Genomic DNA, 23,914 nt, shown 5'->3' on the forward strand with positions numbered 1-23,914 from the left:
CAGGAATACAAGAGAGAGTGCACAGAGTAGTCACAGAAAGGGTTGCACGAGCGTTAGGGACTGTGCTGCGAAGACCACTTGCAATGGTGCCCCTGCAACACCAGCACTTTGTATCCACATTATCTCTAGAATGACATTGTGTGTGCCTGCGTAAGGTACGCTGGTGATAGGCAATGCAATTTCAAATTGGCTGGTAATATTTGTTTACCATTGCAAGCACTTTTGAATGTGTGCATTAAGTGTGTTATAACTGCTGCATGAGCTTGTAGTAGAAATATAAACAAACTGGGAGGCAGTTTGTCTTTTGCCCGATGAAATTAACAAATGGCTACATTTAGTGTAATTTTATCACAAGTCTTGCAGTATTTAGTGTTTCCCCTAAAGGTCCTGCCCCTGGGTTCAACACATGAGAACCTCAGCGTTTACGTTTTTTTAAAAAGTTAGTTTTTAGTCCTCGTGGTTACAGAGGAAAGTGAAAGAAAAGGTGAAAATGTGAACCCAAAGGGCTCCAAACACCAGAAGACCAACTCCCCACCCCAAGTTTATTACTTTTAAAAACTCACGAGTTTTATTCTAATCTCATGATTTTTGAATGCCTAGGTTGAAAATAGTGACCATATTTGATTTTAAAGAGGCACTATTAAAGTTAGGTTTAAACGTCCTGATAGTGCATTCTGTTTGGGATACAAATCCTTTTCCCCAGAATTTCTGTGGTGCCCACTGATCTTTCTGATATGTATAGTATGGTATAACAGCATTTACTCAAACACCACTTAACTGACACACTATGGCTACATTTCAGCATTGTCTTGCAGTATATGTAACTTTCAGGTTACTCCTGATTAACTGAACCATCATTTCTCTAACTATTTTCAATGTCTCAGAAATATTTTGAATAACTAGCATTCTGATCAATGGTATGGTTGTGTGTACTGCACCTAACACAATGGGGCCCTGATGTGGTTGGCCTCTAGGCATTACTGCAATCTAAATGTTAAATAGTAATAAATTACTAATGCTGTGCAATCAAGATCGTAATATAAGAGCCTCGTACAATGCAAAATGTGAATTCTCCATCATCTATCTCCCCTGTTGCTGTTTGACTTTGGCATACAGTGGGGTTAAAGGCTTCAGTCTTAATGGTGTACAGTAACTCCTAACTTAAAGTCATCCTAGTTAACATTGTTTCATTGTTACGTTGCTGATCAATTAGGGAACATGCTCGTTTAAAGTTGTGTAATGCTCCCTTCTAATGTTTGGCAGCCTCCTGCTTTGTCTACTGCTTGCAGGAAGAGCAGCCCGTTGCAGCTAGCTGGTGGGGGCTTGGAACCAGGGTGGACTGGTAGCCCCCCTATCAGCTCCCCACTCCCCTAAATTCCCTGTGCAGCAGCTGCCTGCAGTTCAGCTGTGTCCCTCCTCCCACTGCCATGTGCTGCTCCTGCCCTCTGCCTTGGAGCTGCTCCCCGAGACTCCTGCTTGCTGTGCAGGGGGAGAGAAGGAAGAGGAGGGCTAATGTCAGGGTGTCCCCCTCTCTCCTGCACCCCGCTTACCCCATCTTCCATAGAGCAGGGCTCAGGACAGAAGGAGCTTGCAGCAGCTGCCTTCTCAGCAAGCTGATTTAATTAACAAGGCAGTGAACTTAAGGGAAATATGCATATCTCCCTCCATTCCTGCTGCCTTGTGTAGAGAGAGAGTTAACCCTTGAGGGCTCAGCCAATTGCTAGTTCATCATTTAGCAGTGAGGGAAATATCCCACCCTCTGACTCCTCTACCTTATCCAAGCTTCACAGTCATCATCACTGTGTACCAGTATTAAATTTTGTTTAAAACTTATACTCTGTGTATGTGTGTGTGTGTGTGTGTATGTATGTATGTATGTATGTATATATATAGTCTTTTGTCTGTTGAAAAAAATTTCCCAGGAACCTAACCCTCTCATTTACATTAATTCTTATGAGGAAATTGGATTCTCTTAACATCGTTTCACTTAAAGTCGCATTTTTCAGGAACAGAACTATGTTAAGTGATGAGTTACTTTTGAGCTTCCTATAAAGTAAAGTATTATAGGGAGGGTTATACTGAGTTGTTAGTTTTGTACCCAAAGATCAAAACCACTCTGCTCTTAAGAGTATCTGGAACTTTTGACCCTGCTAATTACTGGTAGTGAACTGCTCATGGAACTAGTTGACTCTCTTAATTGCAGTGAGTAACAAAAGTCACATCTGATGGAAATGAACTAGCTATATACAGCGTGTTGCCTACTGGAGACAAGGGGCTAGAAGAATTCCTTTAATGAATTCCACTCATTGTCATTATCCTGGTTGCCCTTAAAATGTCATTCCTTACATGGTATTGAAACTGCTGTAGTAAAATGTGATCCATTTCCACTCCTCCCATTCAAATTCATTTAACACTCAACATATGTCAAAACTGCAATGTAAACCCAGGGTTAGTAGGACTTGAGTTAGCAGACCATGGGTTTGTTAATCTAGGGTTTGAGCATCTACAGTAATTTGTAACCCCAGATTAGAAACTGTTGAACCCTGGGTCCCAACCTGGAGCTCTGACGTCTATATTGCATAAAGTGGGCCCAAGTCCAACCACCCATATCTCAGACTTCCTTTGTTTGTGGTGCATTGTGGGAAAACTTGACTATCCAACAAAATTCACTGTCCAGAGGACAAAAAGTCAGCCCATGGGATTGTGGGATACTTTTGGCAGATTCCCAGAGCACTGCGTCACAATAGGGCTTGAACCTTGGGTCCCAGCTTGCCTTATGCTCAGACTCTCTATCCCTGCCTGCATCCAAGCCCTGCATTAGTATGATTTGCGTGTGGTTGGAAGGAGGGTTAGGTCTGAGCCTGAGTTTGAATCCTGGGCTTACATTGCAGTGTAGACATACCCTCATTGTTAGGAATAATTGTACAGGAAAGATGAGAAATCCAAATAGAGGAGTAATTGAAGCGACAAATTTCCATCATGGCTTCTCTTCTATCCTATCATCTGAATCACCCCTTATGCACACATTTTCTTTCCAACAATGAACTGTCCACAATTATTATTATCTACATTATTCAATTGAACATGAGGTGTACTGCGAGGAAATTACGCTGAAAAGATTCTGTGATCTGTACTGGCTCAAGGAATACCTTTTGGGTAATATCTTTAGAGATGGCTCTGCACCAAAACCAAGGCTCCAAACAATTTCAGACTTCGGGGAAATTGAGGTCAGCCTTTCAATGCTGATGGCCCATGCATCTGAGCCTGGGTGGGTGGCCTGAGCCTCTGCCAGTGCCAAAATGTCCACATGGCTATTTTTAGATCATGCCAAGCCTGCATGAGTCTGTCTACCTGGGCTGGGTTGCTCACTGCAGTGTAGACATACATTGATCGGTGAATTTAGAGTAACCTGTGGATATGGAGAACAATTGATCACAGTCCTATTTATAACAGAGCTTACCATATTTGAAGATTTATCAAGTTTCCCTCTTCCTCCATCGTCTTTTCTCAAGACTAAACATATCTAGTTTTTTTTAACCTGTCTTTATAGATCAGATTTTCCAAACATTTTCATTTTTGTTGCTTTCCTCTGGACTCTCTACAATTTGTCCAGTGTGGAACCCAAAACTAGACCAATTACTCCAGCTGAGCTCACCAGTGCTGGCTGGACAATTACCTCTTGTGTCTTATATACAATGCTCTTTTTAATACACCCCAGAATATTTGCCTTTTCCACAACTGCATCTTATTGTCAGCTCATATTCAATTTGTGATCCACTATAAACCCCAGACCCTTTTCTGCAGTACTACCACCTCACTAGTTATTCCCCATTTTGTATTTGTGCATTTGATTTTTCCTTCCTAAGTGAAATACTTTGTACTTGTCTTTAATTTCATCTTGTTGATTTCAACCAATTCTCAATTTGTCTGGGTCATTTTGAATTCTTATCCTGTTCGCCAAAGTGCTTGCAACCCCACCCATCTTAGTGTCATCTGACAATTTTATAAGCATACTCTCCACTTCATTATCCAAGTCATTAATGAAAATGATGAATAATACTGGACCCAGGACAGACCACTGTGGGACCTCACTAGTTATCTCCTCCCAGCGTGACAGTGAACCATTGATAACTGCTCTTTGAATGTGGTCTTTCAACCAGTTGTGCACCCACATTATAGTGATTTCATCCAGCCCACGTATCCCTATACTTTGCTTATGAGAGTGTGCAAACTAGACTCTGTCAAAAGCTTTACTACAATCAAGGTATATCATGTTTACCTCTTCCCCACATCCACTGGGCCAGTAACACTGTAAACCGAAGAAAGTAGTTTGGTTTTGCATGATTTATTCTTGACAAACCCATGTTGGTGATTATCCTCTCTGTGCTTACAAATTGATCGTTTCATAATTTGTTCTAGTATTTTTCAGGCAGGGCCGTCCTTAGCCATGGGCAAAATAGGCAGCCGCCTAGGGCCCCAAAAGGTCTGGGGGCACCAGACGGGAAGCAGTGGAGCATGTAAGAGCAAGGCTGCTGGGCTAGAAAGAGCTTGAATGCAGCACAGTCTGAGGGAGGTGATTGGCTGCTGGGAAGGGCTGGGAGAAAGGACTCACCCTGCAGGGGAAAGCATGAGACGGTGCTCAACGCACCAGAATATTCAAGCTGGGGATTGTGCTTCCACCAATTTGGAGCGGGTATCTCCTTCCCATCTCGGAGCTCCCTGCCTAAGAAAACAGCAGTGTCCTCCTTTGTTTTGCTGCTTTTTGCCTAAAGGACTATAGAGATCTAGTGGCAGTAGCAGCACTGGGAGGGGAAGAGGGAGAGAGGAGGGGGAAAAGGACAGCACATGCGGGAGCTCTCGCCCTCGCGCCCCAAGCACCGGTGTAGCAGCAGGGTGGGGAGGCCAAACATGATGCAACCTGCCTGGTACCACTCATAGGGGAGCATGGGCTATTCTGGGATCCTGAAAGAGTCTAGGAAGCATGTGCAGTGACCGTGGTGCAGATGAGTGTCACGCGTGGGGCAGGGGGGAGAGGACGAGGTCCTCTCCCTGGAGCTTATGCTCTGCCAATAAAGCAGAAGGGGGGAGAGTGCTCTTCTGGCCTAGAGACCTAAGAAAAAGCAAAAGCCCCCTGGGTTTTCCCTGCATCCCAAGTTCCTTAATCCTCCAGCCCTCCACAAACCCCAGAGTCTGTGCCCCCAGCGCCCCAACCCTGAAGCACCCTGCTGCAGTGTGAACCGCCAACCCCAGCCCCATCCCAAAGCCCTCACTTGAGGGGAAAACGTGCAACTCTCCACTGGAGCTAGCAGAATTGAGGAATGGTCACACAAGGCTGGACGGATAGCCAGATAGCAGTGTGAAAAATCGGACAGGGGTTGGGGTAGGTGAGCAAGATGTCCCATTTTATAGGGACAAGTCCAATTTTTGGTTCTTTTCTTATATAGCTTGGTTGCCCCCAAAAAAAATAAATAACTCTTCTGAATTTTCAACTTGCTAATATGACACACCTAGGTGGGTAAATTGGTGCTATAAATAAGACCAAAGCCCCCAATATACGGGCAACTGGCCCCTATAGAAATCAGGACATCTGGGATCTGGTCACCCTAGCCTGGGGAGCGCGTCTCATCCCCCGAAGCTGGCAGTGAAATCCATCTCAATCTAAAGGGAGCCTGCATAGGCGCAGAATGAGCTGCCTGTGGCTCCATGGGCCTGCCGCATCCCTGAGATCAAGATGCTGTGCTAACTGTCACCATGGTCTCGCGTTGGGCCTGGCGGTGGTGCCATTTTGGCGTGTGATCGGAGACCTGAGGGTTTTGCTGCTGCTTGCTGTTGCCCACTCTGCACCCAAGAGGTGGATTTTGGGGTCCTGCAGTTTTCCACCTATCTCTCCCTCTACTGCAGCTGTTGTAGACCAGCAGGCCCTGGGGGTGAGCCAAGCATGAAAGCAGTGCTGCGTTGCCGCATTTAGATTGTCATTTAACAAATTTGTTTGCCAAAAATGCTTGCTAAACGAATGCCTGAATTCAATTTCAATATATATTTTTTAAAAAAAATCAATATTCTTAGCCAAAAACAGAAAATTAAGTTGTTGACAATTATTTGTGACAAGTTTGATATGGGGAAGGGAGTGGGCCAGTTTTCATCAGAGAAACTAAAAAAATGATGACTGACTTTTCCTAATAGCTCCCTGTTACTGCTAAATAGAGCAACCTCCAACAACTGTAATAATGCTCATCTCCTTACTAAGTGTATAGAGACAGGGGTCGCAACCTACATGGCACATAGTGCCAAAGTGCACACGCAAGCTGATTTTTTTGATGGCACGCAGTGGCGTGGCTGAGCGGCTCAGCCTATCCGCTGCTTCTTGACCTCGGTTCGGCTGACCCCTGCCCATTGGCATTTACCAGGGTCCCGGCCACCAGCCCCACTCCAGCACCTGCTGCTGGCCTGGGACCCCCAAGGAACCCCAGGCTGGCAGCAAGCCTGAGCAGGCCGACGCCCACCTGAGTCCACCGGCTGAGCCACTCAACCCGCCTGTCGCCTTGGGTTCCATTCACTCAGCTGGACAAGGCTGGCTGAAGAGGGACTAAATTCAAACGAAATAGGAACAAGAGCAACTAATGACAAAGTGCAACGAACCTAGAGCAGTGATCCCCCAACCTTTTTCGTCTGACAGGCGCAAGACGAAGAGCCGTGGCAGTGGAACGGGCATCCGCTGAAATGCCGCCGAAAATTTGCCGCATTTTCAGCTGGCGGTGCCTCTGGATGACGCTGTTCATGCGCGGCAAAGCGTGTCATCCCAGAGGCGTCACCGGCCAAAAATGCTGAGCCGAATTTCAGTGCGATAATTTTGGCCGGATCGCTCGTCCACTGGCCAGTACGCAGGTACGCACTGAAGAGCCCCCGTGGCACGCCGTGGCGCATCCAAGCAGGAGAGCCACCGGCGTTGGGGACCCCTGACCTAGAGAGCCCGCCTGAAGCATTGGCAATCGATTATTTCTTATATTTGATTAAAATGGACTTGAACTGTATGAACAATTTGATGTACACTGTCATCAAATGGGCCACTACAAAATCGACTGAATGGATCATTGTACCAGTTTACTCATCACCAGCAACTTGTTGACATATATCCTATGTGTAATTGCTACTCGTGATTCTTACTGCATTCCTGTAACAGTAGCATCAGGAGAAACGGATTTTCTCAAAACTAAAAGCTCATTAAAAACTATCTCCGCTGCTACAACGATCGAGTCCAGGAGCACTTGACTGGGTCTTGGCTTATTCTTCGCAGTCAAACAATACAACACTTTGTGCAATTTGTCATATCATGACATTTATTACTGATTTTGCAGCTGCAAAAAGCCAGACCAGATTGCTTTTAATTAAAAACAACATCCTTGTTTCAATACCTCTTCATAGACTTGTTTCAATACCTCTTCATATACATTTCCAATAAAATGTTGACAAATTTAAAAAATTATATTATTTGCATCATTCTGTCAAATGAGAATTTTTTCTGTAATGCTACTTCTTAGTGCTAGTTCATCAGCATTACAGTGTGCTTAATTAAGTTAAACTGGTTTTAGTAACATGCCTGTGGCAAGTTTTCTAATACTGTAAGCTTATGTTTGTGTTTCTGAGAGCAAGACAGGCACAGGGGCACCAGTTTAATAATCTCGCCTAGGGCACCATAAATCCTAAGGACGGCCCTGTTTTCAGGTATCAAAGTTAACCTGACTGGTCTATAATTCTGCAGGGTCTCTTTGCTAATGGTTCCGGGATGGCTTCAGCTAATTCTTTAAATACCGTAGGGTGAATTTTGTCAGGCCCTGCCGACTTGAATACATCTAACTTCTCTAAATACTTTTTAACCTGTTTGTTCCGTACTTTTGGCTTGTGTTCCTTCCCCCTTGTTAATATTATGTTAAGTATCTGTTCACAATTAATTTTTTTAGTGAAGATTGAAGCAAAATGAAGAGAATATTTTTAAGAGAATAGGTCTCCACACCCAAGGGTGGTAGGTTGAACCCCATACTGGAATTTGTGTTTACTCTATGCTTCTGAAAGTATTTTACTTTCTTATTTTATAATAAGCACATGAGGAAGAAATCTTGTTGATTTACAACTGTTTATTTCTGCTGAGTTGTTCCACCACTGTATACAATAGTTCCTAACTATTTTTGCAGGAGCCCCCTTTGGCTTGTTTCGGCAGATGGGTGTTCCCATTTCCTTCACATCCCTTTGCATCATGTCCCAACACAGTTCCGTTGCATCTCATTTCCTGTGTTCTTTACTCTACCTCTCCTGTCTTTCCTCTGTCCTCTTTTGCCATCCTGTTATTCCCCCTTCATTATGTTTTATTTTTAGTCTTTTTGGCTCTTTCATTATTTTTTGACTCCCCATCAAAGTAGCTCTATCTTCTCTATTCTTTACTTGACAAAAGTTACAAGCTTCTCAGGGACCATGCTGTGAACATGCTGCCCAGGCTTGAGAATTCCATAGTCATAGGTCACGTGTCTGCATTTAGTGGCAGGGGAACACAAACAAGAGAAGCTTGAGTGAGCCAGTTGCTGCCCTGTAAGCATGAGATGCTCCCACCACTGGCTATATTAGGGATTACTGCCGACATGGGGAGTACAGGTAAGCATTTTCAAAGAGCTGACAGGTGCTTACCTACAGCTGTAGGAGCATGCATGGTTGGGGGTATGGTGAATCTGAAGTCAAGCATAAATTCATCCCTAAGGCCAGGTCATTCATTTGCATCTGCATCTTTTGGGTATATAAAAAGTCCAGCAATGGCGTAGTCCTCTGGGGCAAGGGGTTCCCAGCTTCCCATTGGGTCAGGGTCTCGTGGTCCAGACTCTTCTGTTTTCAAGGCCTTCCCTTGACTAGATTTTCCCACACCAAAGGTAGACTTTTTTGTCTTTGGCACTCCCTAGGTAGTGGTACATGAACCCAGGCCCAGCCTTTCCACCAGGTTCCATTCAAGGGCCCCTTAGTAAGCAGCTAAATCCTGTGCCTCAAAGTGCTATACTTCTGCCTCCCTGGATACTTCCTACCAGCCCCTCTCTTCCCAATGGATAAAATCATTTATTAGCTGAACTCAAAGATAAAGTCCTTTGAAGAGGTGTGACTTCCTCCTTCAAGGAGTTGACCAAGTCCCTATAAACAGACCTCAGGAACTCCTGCCATGCTCCTTCACAGGAGCTCCGAATATAAATCTCTTAACCTCCACTGTCTGCCACCTCCTGAGCTGCTCTGCTCCCCTTTTCATAGAATCATAGAATATCAGGGTTGGAAGGGACCTCAGGAGGTCATCTAGTCCAAATCCTGCTCAAAGCAGGGCCAATCCCCAACTAAATCATCCCAGCCAGGGCTTTGTCAAGCCTGACATTAAAAGCCTCTAAGGAAGGATATTCCACCACCTCCCTAGGTAACCCATTCAAGTGCTTGAAAAAGTTTTTCTTAATATCCAACTTAAACCTCCTCCACTGCAACTTGAGACCATTGCTACTTGTTCTGTCATCTAGAACAGTCTAGATCCATCCTCTTTGGAACCCCCTTTCAGGTAGCTGAAAGCAGGTATCAAATCCCTCCCTCATTCTTCTCTTCTGCAGACTAAATAATCCCAGGTCCCTCAGCCTCTCTTCATAAGTCATGTGCTCCAGCCCCCAATCATTTGTGTTGCCCTCTGCTGGACTCTTTCCAATTTTTCCACCTCCTTCTTGTAGTGTGAGGCCCAAAACTGGACACAGTACTCCAGCTGAGTCCTTATCAATGCCAAATAGAGGGGAATGATAACGTCCCTCAATCTGCTGGCAATGGCCCTACTTATACAGCCCAAACTGCCGTTAGCCTTCTTGGCAACAAGGGCACACTGTTGACTCATATCCAGCTTCTTGTCCACTGTAACCCCTAGGTCTTTTTCTGCAGAACTGCTGCCTAGCCACTCGGTCCCTAGTGTGTAGCAGTGCATAGGATTCTTCCATCCTAAGCGCCCTTGTCCTTGCTGAACCTCATCAGATTTCTTTTGGCCCAATCTTCTAATTTGTCTAGGTCCCTCTGTATCCTATCCCTCCCCTCCAGCGTATCTACCACTCCTCCTAGTTAAGTGTCATCTGCAAACTTGCTGAAGGTGCAATCCACGCCATCCTCCAGATCATTAATGAAGATATTGAACAAAACTGGCTCCAGGGCCAACCCTTGTGGCACTCCGCTTGATACAGGCTGCCAACTAGACATGGAGCCATTGATCACTACCCGTTGAGCTCGATAATCTAGCCAGTTTTCTACCCACATTATAGTCCATTCTTTCAGTCCTTACTTCTTTAACTTGTTGGCAAGAATACTGTGGGTGACCGTATCAAAAACTTTGCTAAAGTCAAGGAATAACATGTCCACCGCTTTCCCCTCATCCACCAAGCCAGTTATCTCGTCATAGAAGGCAATTAGGTTAATCAGGCATGACTTGCCCTTGGTGAATCCATGCTGACACTGCCCTGGTGAGAGGCCATGCTGACTGTTCATTGGGTTCCCTTGGCCGGTCTCCTCTAGCATCTTTCTTTCAGAAGGTTGATTCCTTTGATGCTACCTGCCTCCATGATATCTCCAGGGACTCGAGAGGTGAGGCTGACTGCCTGTAGTTGCCTGGATCCTGCCTCCCTTCACCTTTTAAATAAGATTTGGGGCTATCTTATATTATCCTATTTTCTCAGTCATCCGGGAGCGCGTCCCCCGTATCTCGCCATACAGTTTTTCAAAAGATAATGGCCAAGTGGCAATCAAATCTGCCAACGGCGCTTTTCAGTACGCCTTGCTTGATGCAGTGCTTCTGGGCCCCATGCATACCATTTGTGGTCATCCAGCTTTTCCTAAATAGTTCCTGAACCAACTTCTTTCTCTACAGAAGGCTGGTCACCTCCTCCCATACTAGTTGCCCCCAGTGCAGTGGTCTGGGAAGGCTGACCTTGTTTGTGAAGGAGAGGCAAAAAAGAAAAACAGTGCTTACATTAGCTTTTTTCCCATCCTGCTGCCACTAGATTGCCTCCCTCATTCAGTAATGGGGCCCATCTTTCCGTTTACCACCTTCTTGTATGGCTAAACATACCTGACAGAAACCCTCTTCTGTTACTCTTAACATCCGTTCGGTTGTGCTAGCTTTGCAATTTCAGACGTGATGATTTTGGCCTTCCTGGATATTCACTCCGCGTTGGCATGGGCTGAGTCATATGGAGGTTTATAACTCCTCCCTGGTCATTTGTCTAATCGTTCACGTCTGTAAAGCTTGCTCTTTTTGTTGTTTTAATGATCAGCCAAGGATTTTCACTGTTATAGCCAGGCTGGTTGCCTGCCATAGGTGTGTTAGAGCTATTCTTCTGATCACAGTCAGGATGGGCTTGTTTCTGCAAACCCTCAATGGAAAGTTGTCTTTAGAAATAACAAGCCAGCCTCGTAACTGGACTCTTTTTCCCCCTCATGTGTATCTCGAACGGGGATCCTGACCATCATTCCCCTAGATGGAAGTTAAGTGGCCTTCTCTCAGCACTGTGGCATGTTTTGGCGCAAGGTGTGGTGGGGCCAGAGCAGCTTTTAACTACCTTCCTTTCCAGGTGTTGGGGTTTGCACATGGGCCCCATCCACAGTGAGATATAGGATACGATGGGTTCTAAAGATAGTCCTATTGTTCCTATATCACGTTATGGCAATATTTACAATTAATATATCTTAATAAATTAGTATGTGTTACCACTGACCACTATCAATACATTAGGATTCCTAATACTGAAAAGACTGAATACTCAGATGATTCGTGTATACGGAGGTGCTATACTTTTAGCCTTGGCACTGAAAAAATCAGAGAACTTCCTAGATCCTCTGGTCCAAGACTGTTACATTAAGGACCTAATTCTTCATTTGGCTTGTCAGTGAGAAGTACAGTATGCACGAAGGGCAAACTACTAGTTTCAATATAGTCTAACTCACTTCCCTGATGGTTGTTTTTTAACGGCAATAAGCAAAGATGGTCATCAATACATCTTCACAGCGATGCTTCTAATTAGTTGGCGTAAATCTGGTAAAGCGCTGTGTATTAATATGGGTTAGATACCTAATTTTTCTGTGATCTATTAATGATCTTAACCTGCTTGGATTCTTGCTATATGGGTGTATTGTTAGTTCCAGTTTGTCATCTTCGTTTACTTCTGTATATTTCTTGTTAAATAATAGGTTGAATGTAGCAAAGTGAAAATAAATTTATATTGCCTGGACAGTGTTGCGTGTATGGAACTTCAGCAAGTCTGTTTTAATTCTACCTCATGAGAGAATCATACCGCAGAAGCAACTAGGAGAAGAGGTTTAGATTTTCACCAATTGTTAGTTTATTTACAGCTATTGGTTAATATATAAAACATTTATAAGGTTATGTGTGCATCTGTTCTCCACCGCCAGCCCACGAGATGCTGATCTAGGAGGGAAGGGCCGTTAAATCTGTCATTGCTATTATTTATAACAACAGATCACAGATATACTGCCTTTAGCGTGGGGATCCTGTAAAGTATCGAGAGGCAGAAGCCAACTAGTCGGAAGCGAAAATGAGTCCACACTATGAAAAGGGATGTGCCCCTGGAAAGTCAGGGAGCTGGGCGACTTGACTAGCTATCATTGGAGAGTTTCAGAGAGAAGGTGTGGGGCTGGAAAGTGAACGTGGGCAGTGATGACTGCTGTCTGGTACATTTGGGAAGTTGGCTGAAGCAAGCAACCAACTTAAAGTTATGTTTAGCTAAAGAAAAGCAAGTTTTATGTGCAGCACTTAAAGGGTGGCTGTCGTGCCATCTTTTACTGATCCCTGTTGCTTTCTGCAATACAAATTGCACTCAGTGGTATTGTCTAAAACTGTATATTGATGTGTTGACTTTCTTTTTTTAAATGGCCTTAATCCCCTGACTGCCATATCCCATAGTGGCGATTGTGGGTAATTATTATAGCGGTTAAGGGAACTGCACTAAATTTTTATAGAGGTATTTTTAATAGGCTGTTTCGATCTTTGCATTATCTCTCTCAATTCGGGGAATAGTTTTCTTTAATGGTGATTATGTTATATCACATAGAGAATCCTGCCTAGATGTGATCCCAGGGCATTTTTATAACATCATAGTTTCTGTATAAAATTATTTGGGTCTATTATTCCGCCTTTAGAGGCATACTATATGGAACACGATGCACACAGTCCTGTTAAGAAATGTTGTATCTGGTGGGGTGGGGGGCAGAATTTGGACCTTATGTACTGTCATTGGAAGGCAAAAGTCACAAGTTGTTGATGAAAACATGCCTAAATCTTTCCCATCAGCAGAGGGATGATGCAAACTACACAATATCTCAGATTTTAGGGACGAGGTATGATGGAAGAATGTGATATTGAATGAAAGAGGGATTTCAGGTAGCAGAGTTATGCATCCGTTTTGGGGATAATTATGGCCAGGAATACTGAAAAGTTAGCTAATATCCTTGCCCTTCTGATAGCATGTACTTGTATGGATTTTTTCACTACTTAAAGTATTTTATGAGTTGCTCAATTTGTGAGGGCAGAATGATTTTTATTTCCAGCAGCATAGTGCCAGTGTACACGCCTTAGTTGGATGATAGAGATGTTGTTGTCGACATTTGAGAGAAGATTGTGTTCCAGAAAGCTTTGGCCCTCAGTGGCTTTCCGGCAAGCACTCTCCTTCGATTCGATCTGGCCATGAATACCATAGAGAGCCAAGCTTCTTCCACCCACAGGAAGCCCACTTGATGAGCTAGATCAAGGTATCACCAGGACATACATTATTCAATGCCCCAGTTTAGTTGCCTTACAATTTTAGACCGTAGGTTTTAGAAAGCTGTTACAACAGATGTATAACTATGACATTTTAAGAAAGACATCGAGGTCAAAAATTTGAATCAACGTCTTAATTAGCAGACGATTTATTTTGCAGAGGCATCTTTTCAACCAGGTAACGTGTCAATGCACAAATAGAGTCACTTGTTGAACAAAATTTGCCAGAAGTATTTAAGGAGGCTTGTATAGACAAAGCACACTTCTCTAAAAGAGAATCCAATGTTTCTTCGCATCACAAAAAGCACAACACAATTGGCAGTTTGTTAAAAATGAGTAAGGTTTAGATCCATAAACCATCAAAGTGAATGTAAATTTATCAGCTTGCTCACAGAGAGCTGCTCTGCAGAATGAAACTCCACTTTTCCTCCCTTGTTTGATTGTTGATTATTCCTTTGACAGCATCTGTTCAGAACAGTGGGTTAACTGACTAATAGTGTTTCTTTTTCTTTTATCAAAATATCAGCAGAAGAAAATTCATCTATGACTACACCATCCAAGAGTATTCAGTCAACTGCAGGTAAGACTACATCCTTTTATAATCTTATTTATAATCTGTTTAGAACAGACACATTAATCAATGATGTTTCATAGATTCTTGAAGTTTAAGGGCACAATGGAGGAGGGACAGCTCAGCGGTTTGAGCATTGGCTTGCTAAACCCAAGATTGTGAGTTCAATCCTTGATAGGGCGTCTTAGGAATCTGGGGCAAAAATCAGTATTTGGTCATGCTAGTGAAGGCAGGGGGCTGGACTCAATGACCTTTCTGGGTCCCTTCCAGTTCTATGAGATAGGTATATCTCCATATATTATATTATGTTATAGATCTTTTAGTCTGACCTAGTGTATAGTACAGGCCATTAAATTTCATTCAGATACCCCTGTACTGAGTCCAATCTCTTGTCTTTGGCTAAAGCATATTATCCAGAAAAGCATCCAGTCTTGATCTGAAGACATCAATAGAAGTCTCCTTTGGTAGCTTGTTCCAATGATTAATCACCCTTACTGTTTAAAAATGTGTGCCTTATTTCTCATTTGAATTTTGTCTGGCTTCATCTTCCAGCCTTTGGATCTCTTTATGCCTTTCTCCGCTAGATAAAAGAACCTTTAGTACCTGGTATTTTCTTCCCGTGAAGGTGTTTACACACTATAATCAAATCACTACACAACCTTATTTTTAATAAGCTCTTTAAATCACTCACTTTAAGGCATTTTCTCCAGCCCTTGAACCATTTCTGTGGCTTTGTTATGCACCTTTTCCAATTTTTTAATCTTTTTTAAAATGTGGACACCCAAACTATATATACTATTCCAATATTTTTCTCACCAATGCTGTATTCAGAAGTAAAATCACTTCCTTACTTACTGCTCCTGGGTTTATACATCCAAGGATCGCATTAGCCCTTTTAACCATGGCATCACACTTGCAGCTCGTGTGGAATTGCTTCACCACTATGACCCTTTAAACACTAATAAAGCCTTTTCTAGGTTATTGCTTTCTAAGATGCAGACCCTCATTCTCTAGACATGGCCTGTATTGCTTGTTCCTAAGTGTATAACTTTTCATTTGGTTATATTAAAATGCATTTTATCTGATTGGACCCAGTTTATCATGTGATCAAATAGCTTTGTATGACGGCCCTGGCCCCATCATAACACCAGTCTTTGTGTCATCCACAAATTCTATCAGCTATGATTATGAAAATGTGGAATAGTATCAGGCCTCGTACTGATCCATGGGGAACCCCATGATAAAAACACCATTTGATGTTGATTCCCCATTGACAACTAATTTTTTAGATAAGTCATTTAGCTACTTGAGACATGCTTTATTTATATACTATAATGCCATTTTTTAATCAGAATGTTGTGCGGTACTAAGTCAAATGCCTTACAAAAGTCTAAGGGCTTATCTACACATGAAAGTTTACTTTGGAAGAAGGCAGAGAATGTATTTAAAGCCAATTAACTATTCCTGACTATTTCCAAGTGTGGACGCTTTTATGCCAGAATAAGAGTGCCTTCTTTCAATTTAGTTTAATCCATGTACTAAACTAATTTTGAATAAAGTACTTTTATTCTGGAATAAGAGTGTCCAAACTTGGAATGGATCTGGAATAGTTAATCAGGAATAGCTTTACTAGATTAACCAAACTTGTAATTTCAGCAAAGAATGAAATCAGGTTTGTTTGACATTGTTCTGTACAGAGGCTTCTTTCTTTGTTTTGTGATGCTTACTTGTGAATTTGGTTCTGCTGTTGCCAATCAGACACATATCTTTTCTGCAGAAGAACCTCAAAGTCAACTGACTGAGTAGATACTTGATGAATTACTGCAGTAAGGTATCAGCGGGAAGGGCAGAACTGTATCACTGAGTGACCAACAGGAAAATGTCAGGGGAAATCAGAGAATATTGGCACAATGACTGAATCTACCGAATTATATTTTCTGTATAAATTGTTGGACTAATTCTACCATTAGATACAGACTGGTGGACACATGAACACATTCCTATTAAGAAAGGGGGGTGTGTGTGTGTGTGTGTGTGCGCGCGTACACAGAATTTAGCCTTATGTACTGTCATTGAAAGGCAGTCAATTTTTTGGTGAAACGTGCTAAATCTTTACGAAGCATACTGTAAAACTACACAACATCTTAATTTTAGGAGAGGAAAAGAAGAATGTGATATTGAATGAAAGAGGGCATTTCAGGTAGGCAGATTATATCCACCTGGGGATTTGGCCAGAATGCTGAAGTTAGCTTAATATCCTTGCCCTTCTGAAGAGTACTGTGAGATTTTTCACTACTTAACATTTTACATCTCATTTGAATGATGATAATTCCAGCAACATAGTGCCAGTGTGCACCCTACTGGGATGCTGTTCAAAGAGAAGAGTCCAGCAAAGAGAGAGTTTCCTTCTGAATGCTTCCTACCTGGTTTTTCCCAAAGACTCTCATTCAATTACTTATCTGGCCATAATACAAGAAACCAAGCTTCTCCACTCAGAATGGAATTCAGGAATATAGCACATCAAGATATGCCCAGGACTATATATATTCAACACCCCGTAGTTAGTTGCTATAATTTTAGTAGTTTAGTAGCTGTTACACAAATGAACACAATCTTTCTACAAACATTTTAAAAGAAAAGATATGAGGTCAAAGTTTGAAACAAACTTCTTAATTATGCAAGCAAAATTTGCAGAGGCATCTTTTCACAGGTAACTGAATGCACAAAATAGATGCACTTGCAAAATTTGCAGGAGTATTTAAGGAGGCTGTTAGAAAACACACTCCAAAAGAGATCAAAATGTTTCTTCGCATCACAAAATGCACAAAACAATTGGCAGTTTTTAAAAGATAAGGTTAATCCATAAACCATCAAAGGAATGTATTATCAGCTGCTCAAAGAGAGCTGCTCTGCAGAATGACTCCACTTTTCCTGCCTTGTTTGATTATTGATGATACCTTTGACAGACATCTGTTCAGAACAGCGGTTAACTGACTAATAGTGTTTCTTTTATCAAAATATCAGCAGAAGAAAATTCATCTATGACTACACCATCCAAGAGTATTCAGTCAACTGCAGGTAAGACTACATCCTTTTATAATCTTATTTATAATCTGTTTAGAGCAGACACATTAATCAATGATGTTATAGATTCTTGAAGTTTAAGGCAACAAGGGACCATTAGATCTTTAATCTGACCGAGTGTATAGTAAAGGCCATTACATTTCATTCAGCTCCCCATGTATTGAGTCCAATCACTTGTGTTTGGCTAAAGCATATTATCCAGAAAAGCATCCAGTCTTGATCTGAAGACATCAATAGATGCTTCCTTTGGTAGCTTGTTCCAATAATTAATCACCCTTACTGTTTAAAAATGTGTGCCTTATTTCTCATTTGAATTTTGTCCGGCTTCATCTTCCAGCCTTTGGTTCTCTTTATGCCTTTCTCTGCTAGATTTAAGAATCCTTTAGTACCTGGTATTTTCTTCCTATGAAGGCATTTACACACTCTAATCAAGTCACCACACAACCTTCTTTTAAATAAGCTCCTTAAATCTCTCGCTTTAAGGCATTGTCTCCAGCTCTCAAACTATTTCTGTGGCTTCGTAATGCACCCTTTCTGATTTTTCAATATCTTTTTTTACAATTGGTCTCACTAATGCTATATTCCAAAGTAAAATCACTTCCCTACTTACTACTCCTCTGTCTATACATTCAAGTCCTTTTAACCATGGCATCACACAGGGAGCTCATGTGGAGTTGCTTGACCACTATGACCCATAAATCCTTTTTTGAGTTATTGCTTTTTAGGATACAGATCCCCATTCTGTAGACATGGCCTGCATTGTATGTTCCTAGGTGTATAACTTTTCATTTGGTTATATTAAAGTGCATTTTACCCAAATGGACTCAGTTTATCATGTCATCCAAATAGCTCTGTATGCTTGCCCTGGCCCCATCATATCACCAATTGTTGTGTCATCCAGAAATTCTATCAGCTGTGATGATATATCTACTTTCGGATCATTGATGAAAATATTGCATAGTATCAGGGCTAGTACTGATCCATGGGGAACCCCATGATAAACACACCATTTGATGATGATTCCCCGTTGAGAACTAATTTTTTATGTCAGTAATGTATCAGTGGGAAGGGCAGAAATGTTTCGCTTAGTGACCAAGAAGAAAATGTCAAGGGAAATCAGAGAAAACTGACACAATGACTGCCTCTAGCATAGAGTTCTTTACCCTGCACTTTCAAAGAGGTACATAGATATTATACTATTTGATTGTGTTTAAATCAAGAGTAGTTGCTAGGCTGCAAAGCCTGTGCACTATGTTGAAAGTTTAGTGGTTAGACTTTATTTATTGCCTTGCAGTTCAGATTAAAAAATTTGTGCATAGCAAGGTAATGCAATGAGCTAGCACCATATGTTGCAGCTTGAACCTAGTCACTAAATGGTAAGCAAATGGGGGTGCAGGAGAGGACCGTGAGGCTCAAGACTTTGTAGAATACAGAGTTTTTTATTTCTAGCCCACCAGTTCAGATATGGCCAGATATCACTAATGGGGGTGGGGGGAGAACCACCTCTTAAAACCACACAATGAGCTGGATTCCCCACTGCCTTGTGTCACCATTTACAGCTGTGCCGCATGGGCGTGAAATATTACTAAATCATCCTTTATCATTTTGCATGCACTTGGCACAAAGTAAATGATAAAATAAGGTGAAAAATTAAGCTGTCCTATATTTTTAAAAGCCCCATATCTGACCCTTTCCCTCCATGGTCTCTAAGGGTATTTCCATATTCCAGCTTACTTGATAAAGGATGCACTTCTGAATATGAAAAAATTGGAGGAATAGGAACCTTTCTTCATAAGGAGCCATTGTTTGGAGAACTTCCCCATGGAAAAGAAAAATCGAGATTAGCATCTTCCAGAAATGTGAATTAGCAAATTATCAATATACTTCATGCCATACAAAACAAAGCCTAGATTTATAGAAAAGGGGGTGTCTAAACAGAGCTTTGTAGCCCTACTATGAAATATGGGCAAGGAAAGAATGACTCTGCCATTTTAGGCCAGCTTTGTTAATATACCATTCACAGGTCTATAGTATAGTATAGAGCGCACCGATTCCTCTGGTTTCTAATCAGCTAATACTTTACAGGTCATATCTCAGCTCTCTCAGTCTGGCTGGTCTCAGAAATGCTAATGCGAGTGCAGTATTCTGAGCAAAAGGAACAAAACTGACTGCTCCGCTCAGCAGCCAATACAGGGGGACGACATGAGAGTACTATGAATGGAGTCACATCATAACAACAGTGTGCTGCTCTATACCTACACCATAGAATGTTAATCATCACAACATGTCATGATGCAAAGCCAAACATCAGGATGTCACACTGTGTGATGATTTTATGCCTCTCTGCTGATTCTATTCACTAGTGAAGCCGATCTCTTCTGCCTAAACTTGATTATCATGGCCCTGATTGTCTGCTGCCCCGCACCTTATGCAGTCATTGGCAGCAGTATGGGGTGGGTGTAAAAAAGTAGTGTTTTACACCCACTGTGCAATCATATTGCCAGCCCCACCATGCAAAAATCATGACTCAAGCAAAAAAAAAAAGATTTAAAAATCAGAAGATTTTAAAAAATGTATAAATTTGGTGGTTCTTTAAATTTGTCTTCTAATTTCTGAGCCTTTAGTTTGCACTTGGATCATGTTCTCAGAACTTTTCTCCACATCCATGAAGGCTAGAAATTTTTTGTGATCAAAGCTAAGATTTTCACAAAATTACTTGGTTCCAGCCACTGGTGCTTTTAAAAAAAAGCACCATTTATTGTGACAATCTCCCAAGAGTTGGCTTTTCACTGGTGTAGATTATGACACAAGATACCTTGACCATGCTGCACACCCATGTGTTGTTGTTTGTCTCCCATTCCTTTGACCATGCTCTAAACAACAAATCATGGACTGTTTATGAGACTAAGGCTGTCCTACACCTAAAATTTCTGCTAGTGTAATTTATGGGTTAGGAGTTTGACTAGTGTAACAACAGTTACATTTACCATTCAAGCTCATTTTGATTGGGGAACTGGTATAAACCATATCAGCAAGAGAACACTAGGTCTTTCAAACATAGACAAGGCCTACAGTTGGTGTTGCTCTCACTCCACTGTGAGAGAATTACAGCATGAGCAACTGAATAAGAATGGTGAGCCATCTTCAGGAGAAATTAGCAAATCAGTTGTTCACTAGAATAATTCTCTCGATACCACCAAACATTACAACAGAAACCCCTATGCTTCCATGTGATTTAGCCATGCAGCGCCCACTAATTTCAGTTTGCTGTGAATGTAATGGTATAGCTAAATCCTATACATCTTTGGGAACATAAGGGAAAACATTATGCTCCTAAATGTTACAAATGCTTTGTATCCACATTATTAACTCTCATATTTTAGCACCAAACAGACCTGGAAGATGTTTGCACTAATACAATCCTTTATATTACTTTTCAGTTTCCAGTGATTCAACCATTACTATAAACAGTAGTGCAAATGTCTCAGGTAAGCGTTCAATGTTTTCACTCTGCCTGGGATTCAGCGGTCACTGTCACCTGCTGTGCATGTAAGACAATGAGAGAGATTCTCTACAGCACAAACTTGGGTATGCATTGAAAGAAGAATTTTTTTGGTTTTGGAATATAAATGTCAATAGAGAATTGTGCTGAACTCCTCGGAGCTACCTGTGCAACCTTAATTCATAGAATCATAGACTTTAAGGTCAGAAGGGACCATTATGGATGACCTCCTGCACAATGCAGTCCACAGAATCTCACCCACCCACTTATGTATCAAACCTCTAACCTATATCTGAGCTCCTGAAGTCCTCAAATCATGGTTTAAAGATTTCAAGGTGCAGAGAATCCTCCAGCAAGTGACTCATGCCCCACCGCAGAGAAGGCAAAAAAAAACTAAGGCCTCTGCCAATCTGCCCTGGAGGAAAATTCTTCCCACCCAAATAGGTGATCAGTTAAACTCTGAGATGTGAGCAAGACTCCACCAAGCCAGAACCACCGAAAGAATTCTCTTTAGTAACCCAGATCCCACTCCACTAAACATCCAATCACAGCATTGGACATATTACCCCTAAAGTAAAAGACATTAATTGCCAAAATTAGCTATCGATCATACCATCCCTCCATACACTATCAGCTTAGTCTTGAAGCCAGATATGCCTTCCCCCCTTGCTCCCTGGAAGTCTGTTCCAGACGTTCACATCTCTGATGCTTAGAAACCGTCATCTTAATTTTCAATCTAAACTCCTAGCCAGTTTATATTCCATTTGTTCTTGTGTCCGCATTGGTACTGGAGCTTAAATAATTCCTCTCCCTCCTCGTCATTATTTCTCTGAATATTTATAGAGAGCAATCATATCTCCTCTCAGCCGCCTTTATATTAGGCTAAACAAGCAAGCTTGGAGTCTCCTTTCATATGACAGGTTTCTCATTCCTTGGATCATTCTAGTAGCCCTCCTTTGTACCTGTTCCAGTCTGAATCATCTCTCTGAAACATGAGAGACCAGAACCGGACAAGTATTCCAGAGGAGGTCTCACCAGTGCCTTGTCTAATGGTACTAACACCTTCCTATTTACTGAAATACCTCGCCTGATGCATCCCAAGACTGCATTAGCTTTTTTCACGGCCATATCACATTGCTGGCTCATAGTCCTCCTGGATGAAACCAATACTCCGAGTTCTCTCCCCTCTGTTACTTCCAACTGATCGTCCCCAGCTTATAAAAAAATTCTGTTATTGATCCCTAAGTGCATGACCTTGCACTTTTCACCATTAAATTTTCATCCTATTACATTACTGGCAGTTACAAGGTCATCCAGATCTTCGGTATGAATTCCTGTCCTTCTCTGTATTGGCAATACCTCCCGTCTTGTGTCATCCGCAAATTTACTATCATATCCCACTTTTGTGCCAAGTCATTAATAAAAAGATGAAATAAGATTGGTCCCAAAATTGATCTGAGGAACTCCACTAGTAACCTCCCTCCCGCCTGACAGTTCACCTTTTCAGTACGACCCATTGTCGTCTCCCTTTTAACTAGTCCCTTATCGACCTCTCAGTTTTCATATGAACCTACTTTTCCAATTTAGCTAATAATCCCCAGGTGGAACCATATCAATGCCTTACTGAAATGAGGTAAATTAGATCCACTGCATTTCTTTGTCTAAAAAATCTGTTACCTTCTCAAAGAAGGAGATCAGGTGGTTGGCACAATCTACCTTTTGTAAAACCATGTTGTATTTTGTCCCAATTACCACTGATCTCAATGTCCTTGACTACTTATCCTCAAAATTTTTCAAGACCTTGCATACAAGATGTCAAACTGCAGGCCTGTAGTTACCCGGATCACTTTTTTTTCTTTTCTTAAAAATTGGAACTATGTTAGCAATTCTCCAGTCATATGGTACAACCCCCAAGTTTACAGATTCATTAAAAATTCTTGCTAATGGGCTTGCAATTTCATATCCAGTTCCTTTAATATTCTTGGATGAAGATTGTCTGGGCCTCCTGATTAGTTCCATTAAACTGTTAGTTTGGCTTCTACCTCAGATGTGTATTATCTACCCCATATCCTCATTCTCATTTTTCATCCTACCATTATCCTAAGCTCCTCATTATACTCATTAAAGACTGAGGCAAACATTTTTAGTACTAGGCCATGCCTAGATTATCCTTAACCTGCACTCCATCCTCAGTATTTAGTGGTCCCACTTCTTCTTTCTTTGTGTTCTTATTTAAGGCAATAGAACCTTTAACTATTGGTTTAATTCCCTTTGCAAAGTCCAGCCTACAGGCTTTTGGCCTTTCTCACTTAATCCCTACATGTTCTGATCTCAATAAATACTTTCCAATGCTGATCACTCCCACTCCACTTCTTATAGGCTCTCTGCTTTTCTTAATCACCTCTCTGAGATGCTTGCCCATCCAGCTTGGGTCTACAACTCCTGCCTAGAATTTTTTCACTTCTTGGGACAGGCTTCTGATAGTTTCTGCAACTTTGACTTGAAGTAATTCCAGGCCTTTAGATCCACAAGTTCTCAGGCGTCAATCTACTTCCTAACTATTTTCTTAATTTTTTAAAGTTAACCTTGCACTTACACAATCCTTTATATTACTTTTCAGTTTCCAGTGATTCAACCGTTACTATAAGCAGTAGTACAAATCTCTCAGGTAAGCTCTCAAGGTTTTCACTGTGCAACCTTAATTCAGTCCCATTGTGCATATGCGTTATGATATAGTCTTTAATGACATGATTGCATACTATCTTTTCCACTGGATCCCTGCCTCATTTGTTGCACAGGATGGATATCACCCAATTGATGAGCAGTTATTCAATATTTTCTTTTATCCTCATTGATCAATGTATGGCCCCATGCACACTGTTGAAATCATGCTCTGAAGACAGAATTATTAATTTCCTTATGAGCTTTTCTCTGGCAGTCT

The 23,914-nt window shown here is 41.8% G+C and overlaps 1 protein-coding gene across 1 annotated transcript in view; it reads left to right on the forward strand.

The window, feature by feature from the left end:
• The window catches only part of EMCN (endomucin), a 108,096-nt gene that overhangs the window by 20,894 nt on the left and 63,288 nt on the right, over positions 1 to 23,914 (forward strand). Inside the window, exons 2-5 of the mRNA XM_032763041.2 lie at positions 14,343 to 14,396; positions 17,412 to 17,465; positions 20,912 to 20,959; positions 23,594 to 23,641. Coding sequence (XP_032618932.2) covers positions 14,343 to 14,396; positions 17,412 to 17,465; positions 20,912 to 20,959; positions 23,594 to 23,641 — 204 coding nt within the window. The remainder of the gene's footprint in view (positions 1 to 14,342; positions 14,397 to 17,411; positions 17,466 to 20,911; positions 20,960 to 23,593; positions 23,642 to 23,914) is intronic.

Source organism: Chelonoidis abingdonii, chromosome 5 (assembly GCF_003597395.2).
Source record: "Chelonoidis abingdonii isolate Lonesome George chromosome 5, CheloAbing_2.0, whole genome shotgun sequence".
Classification (NCBI taxonomy): domain Eukaryota; kingdom Metazoa; phylum Chordata; order Testudines; family Testudinidae; genus Chelonoidis; species Chelonoidis abingdonii.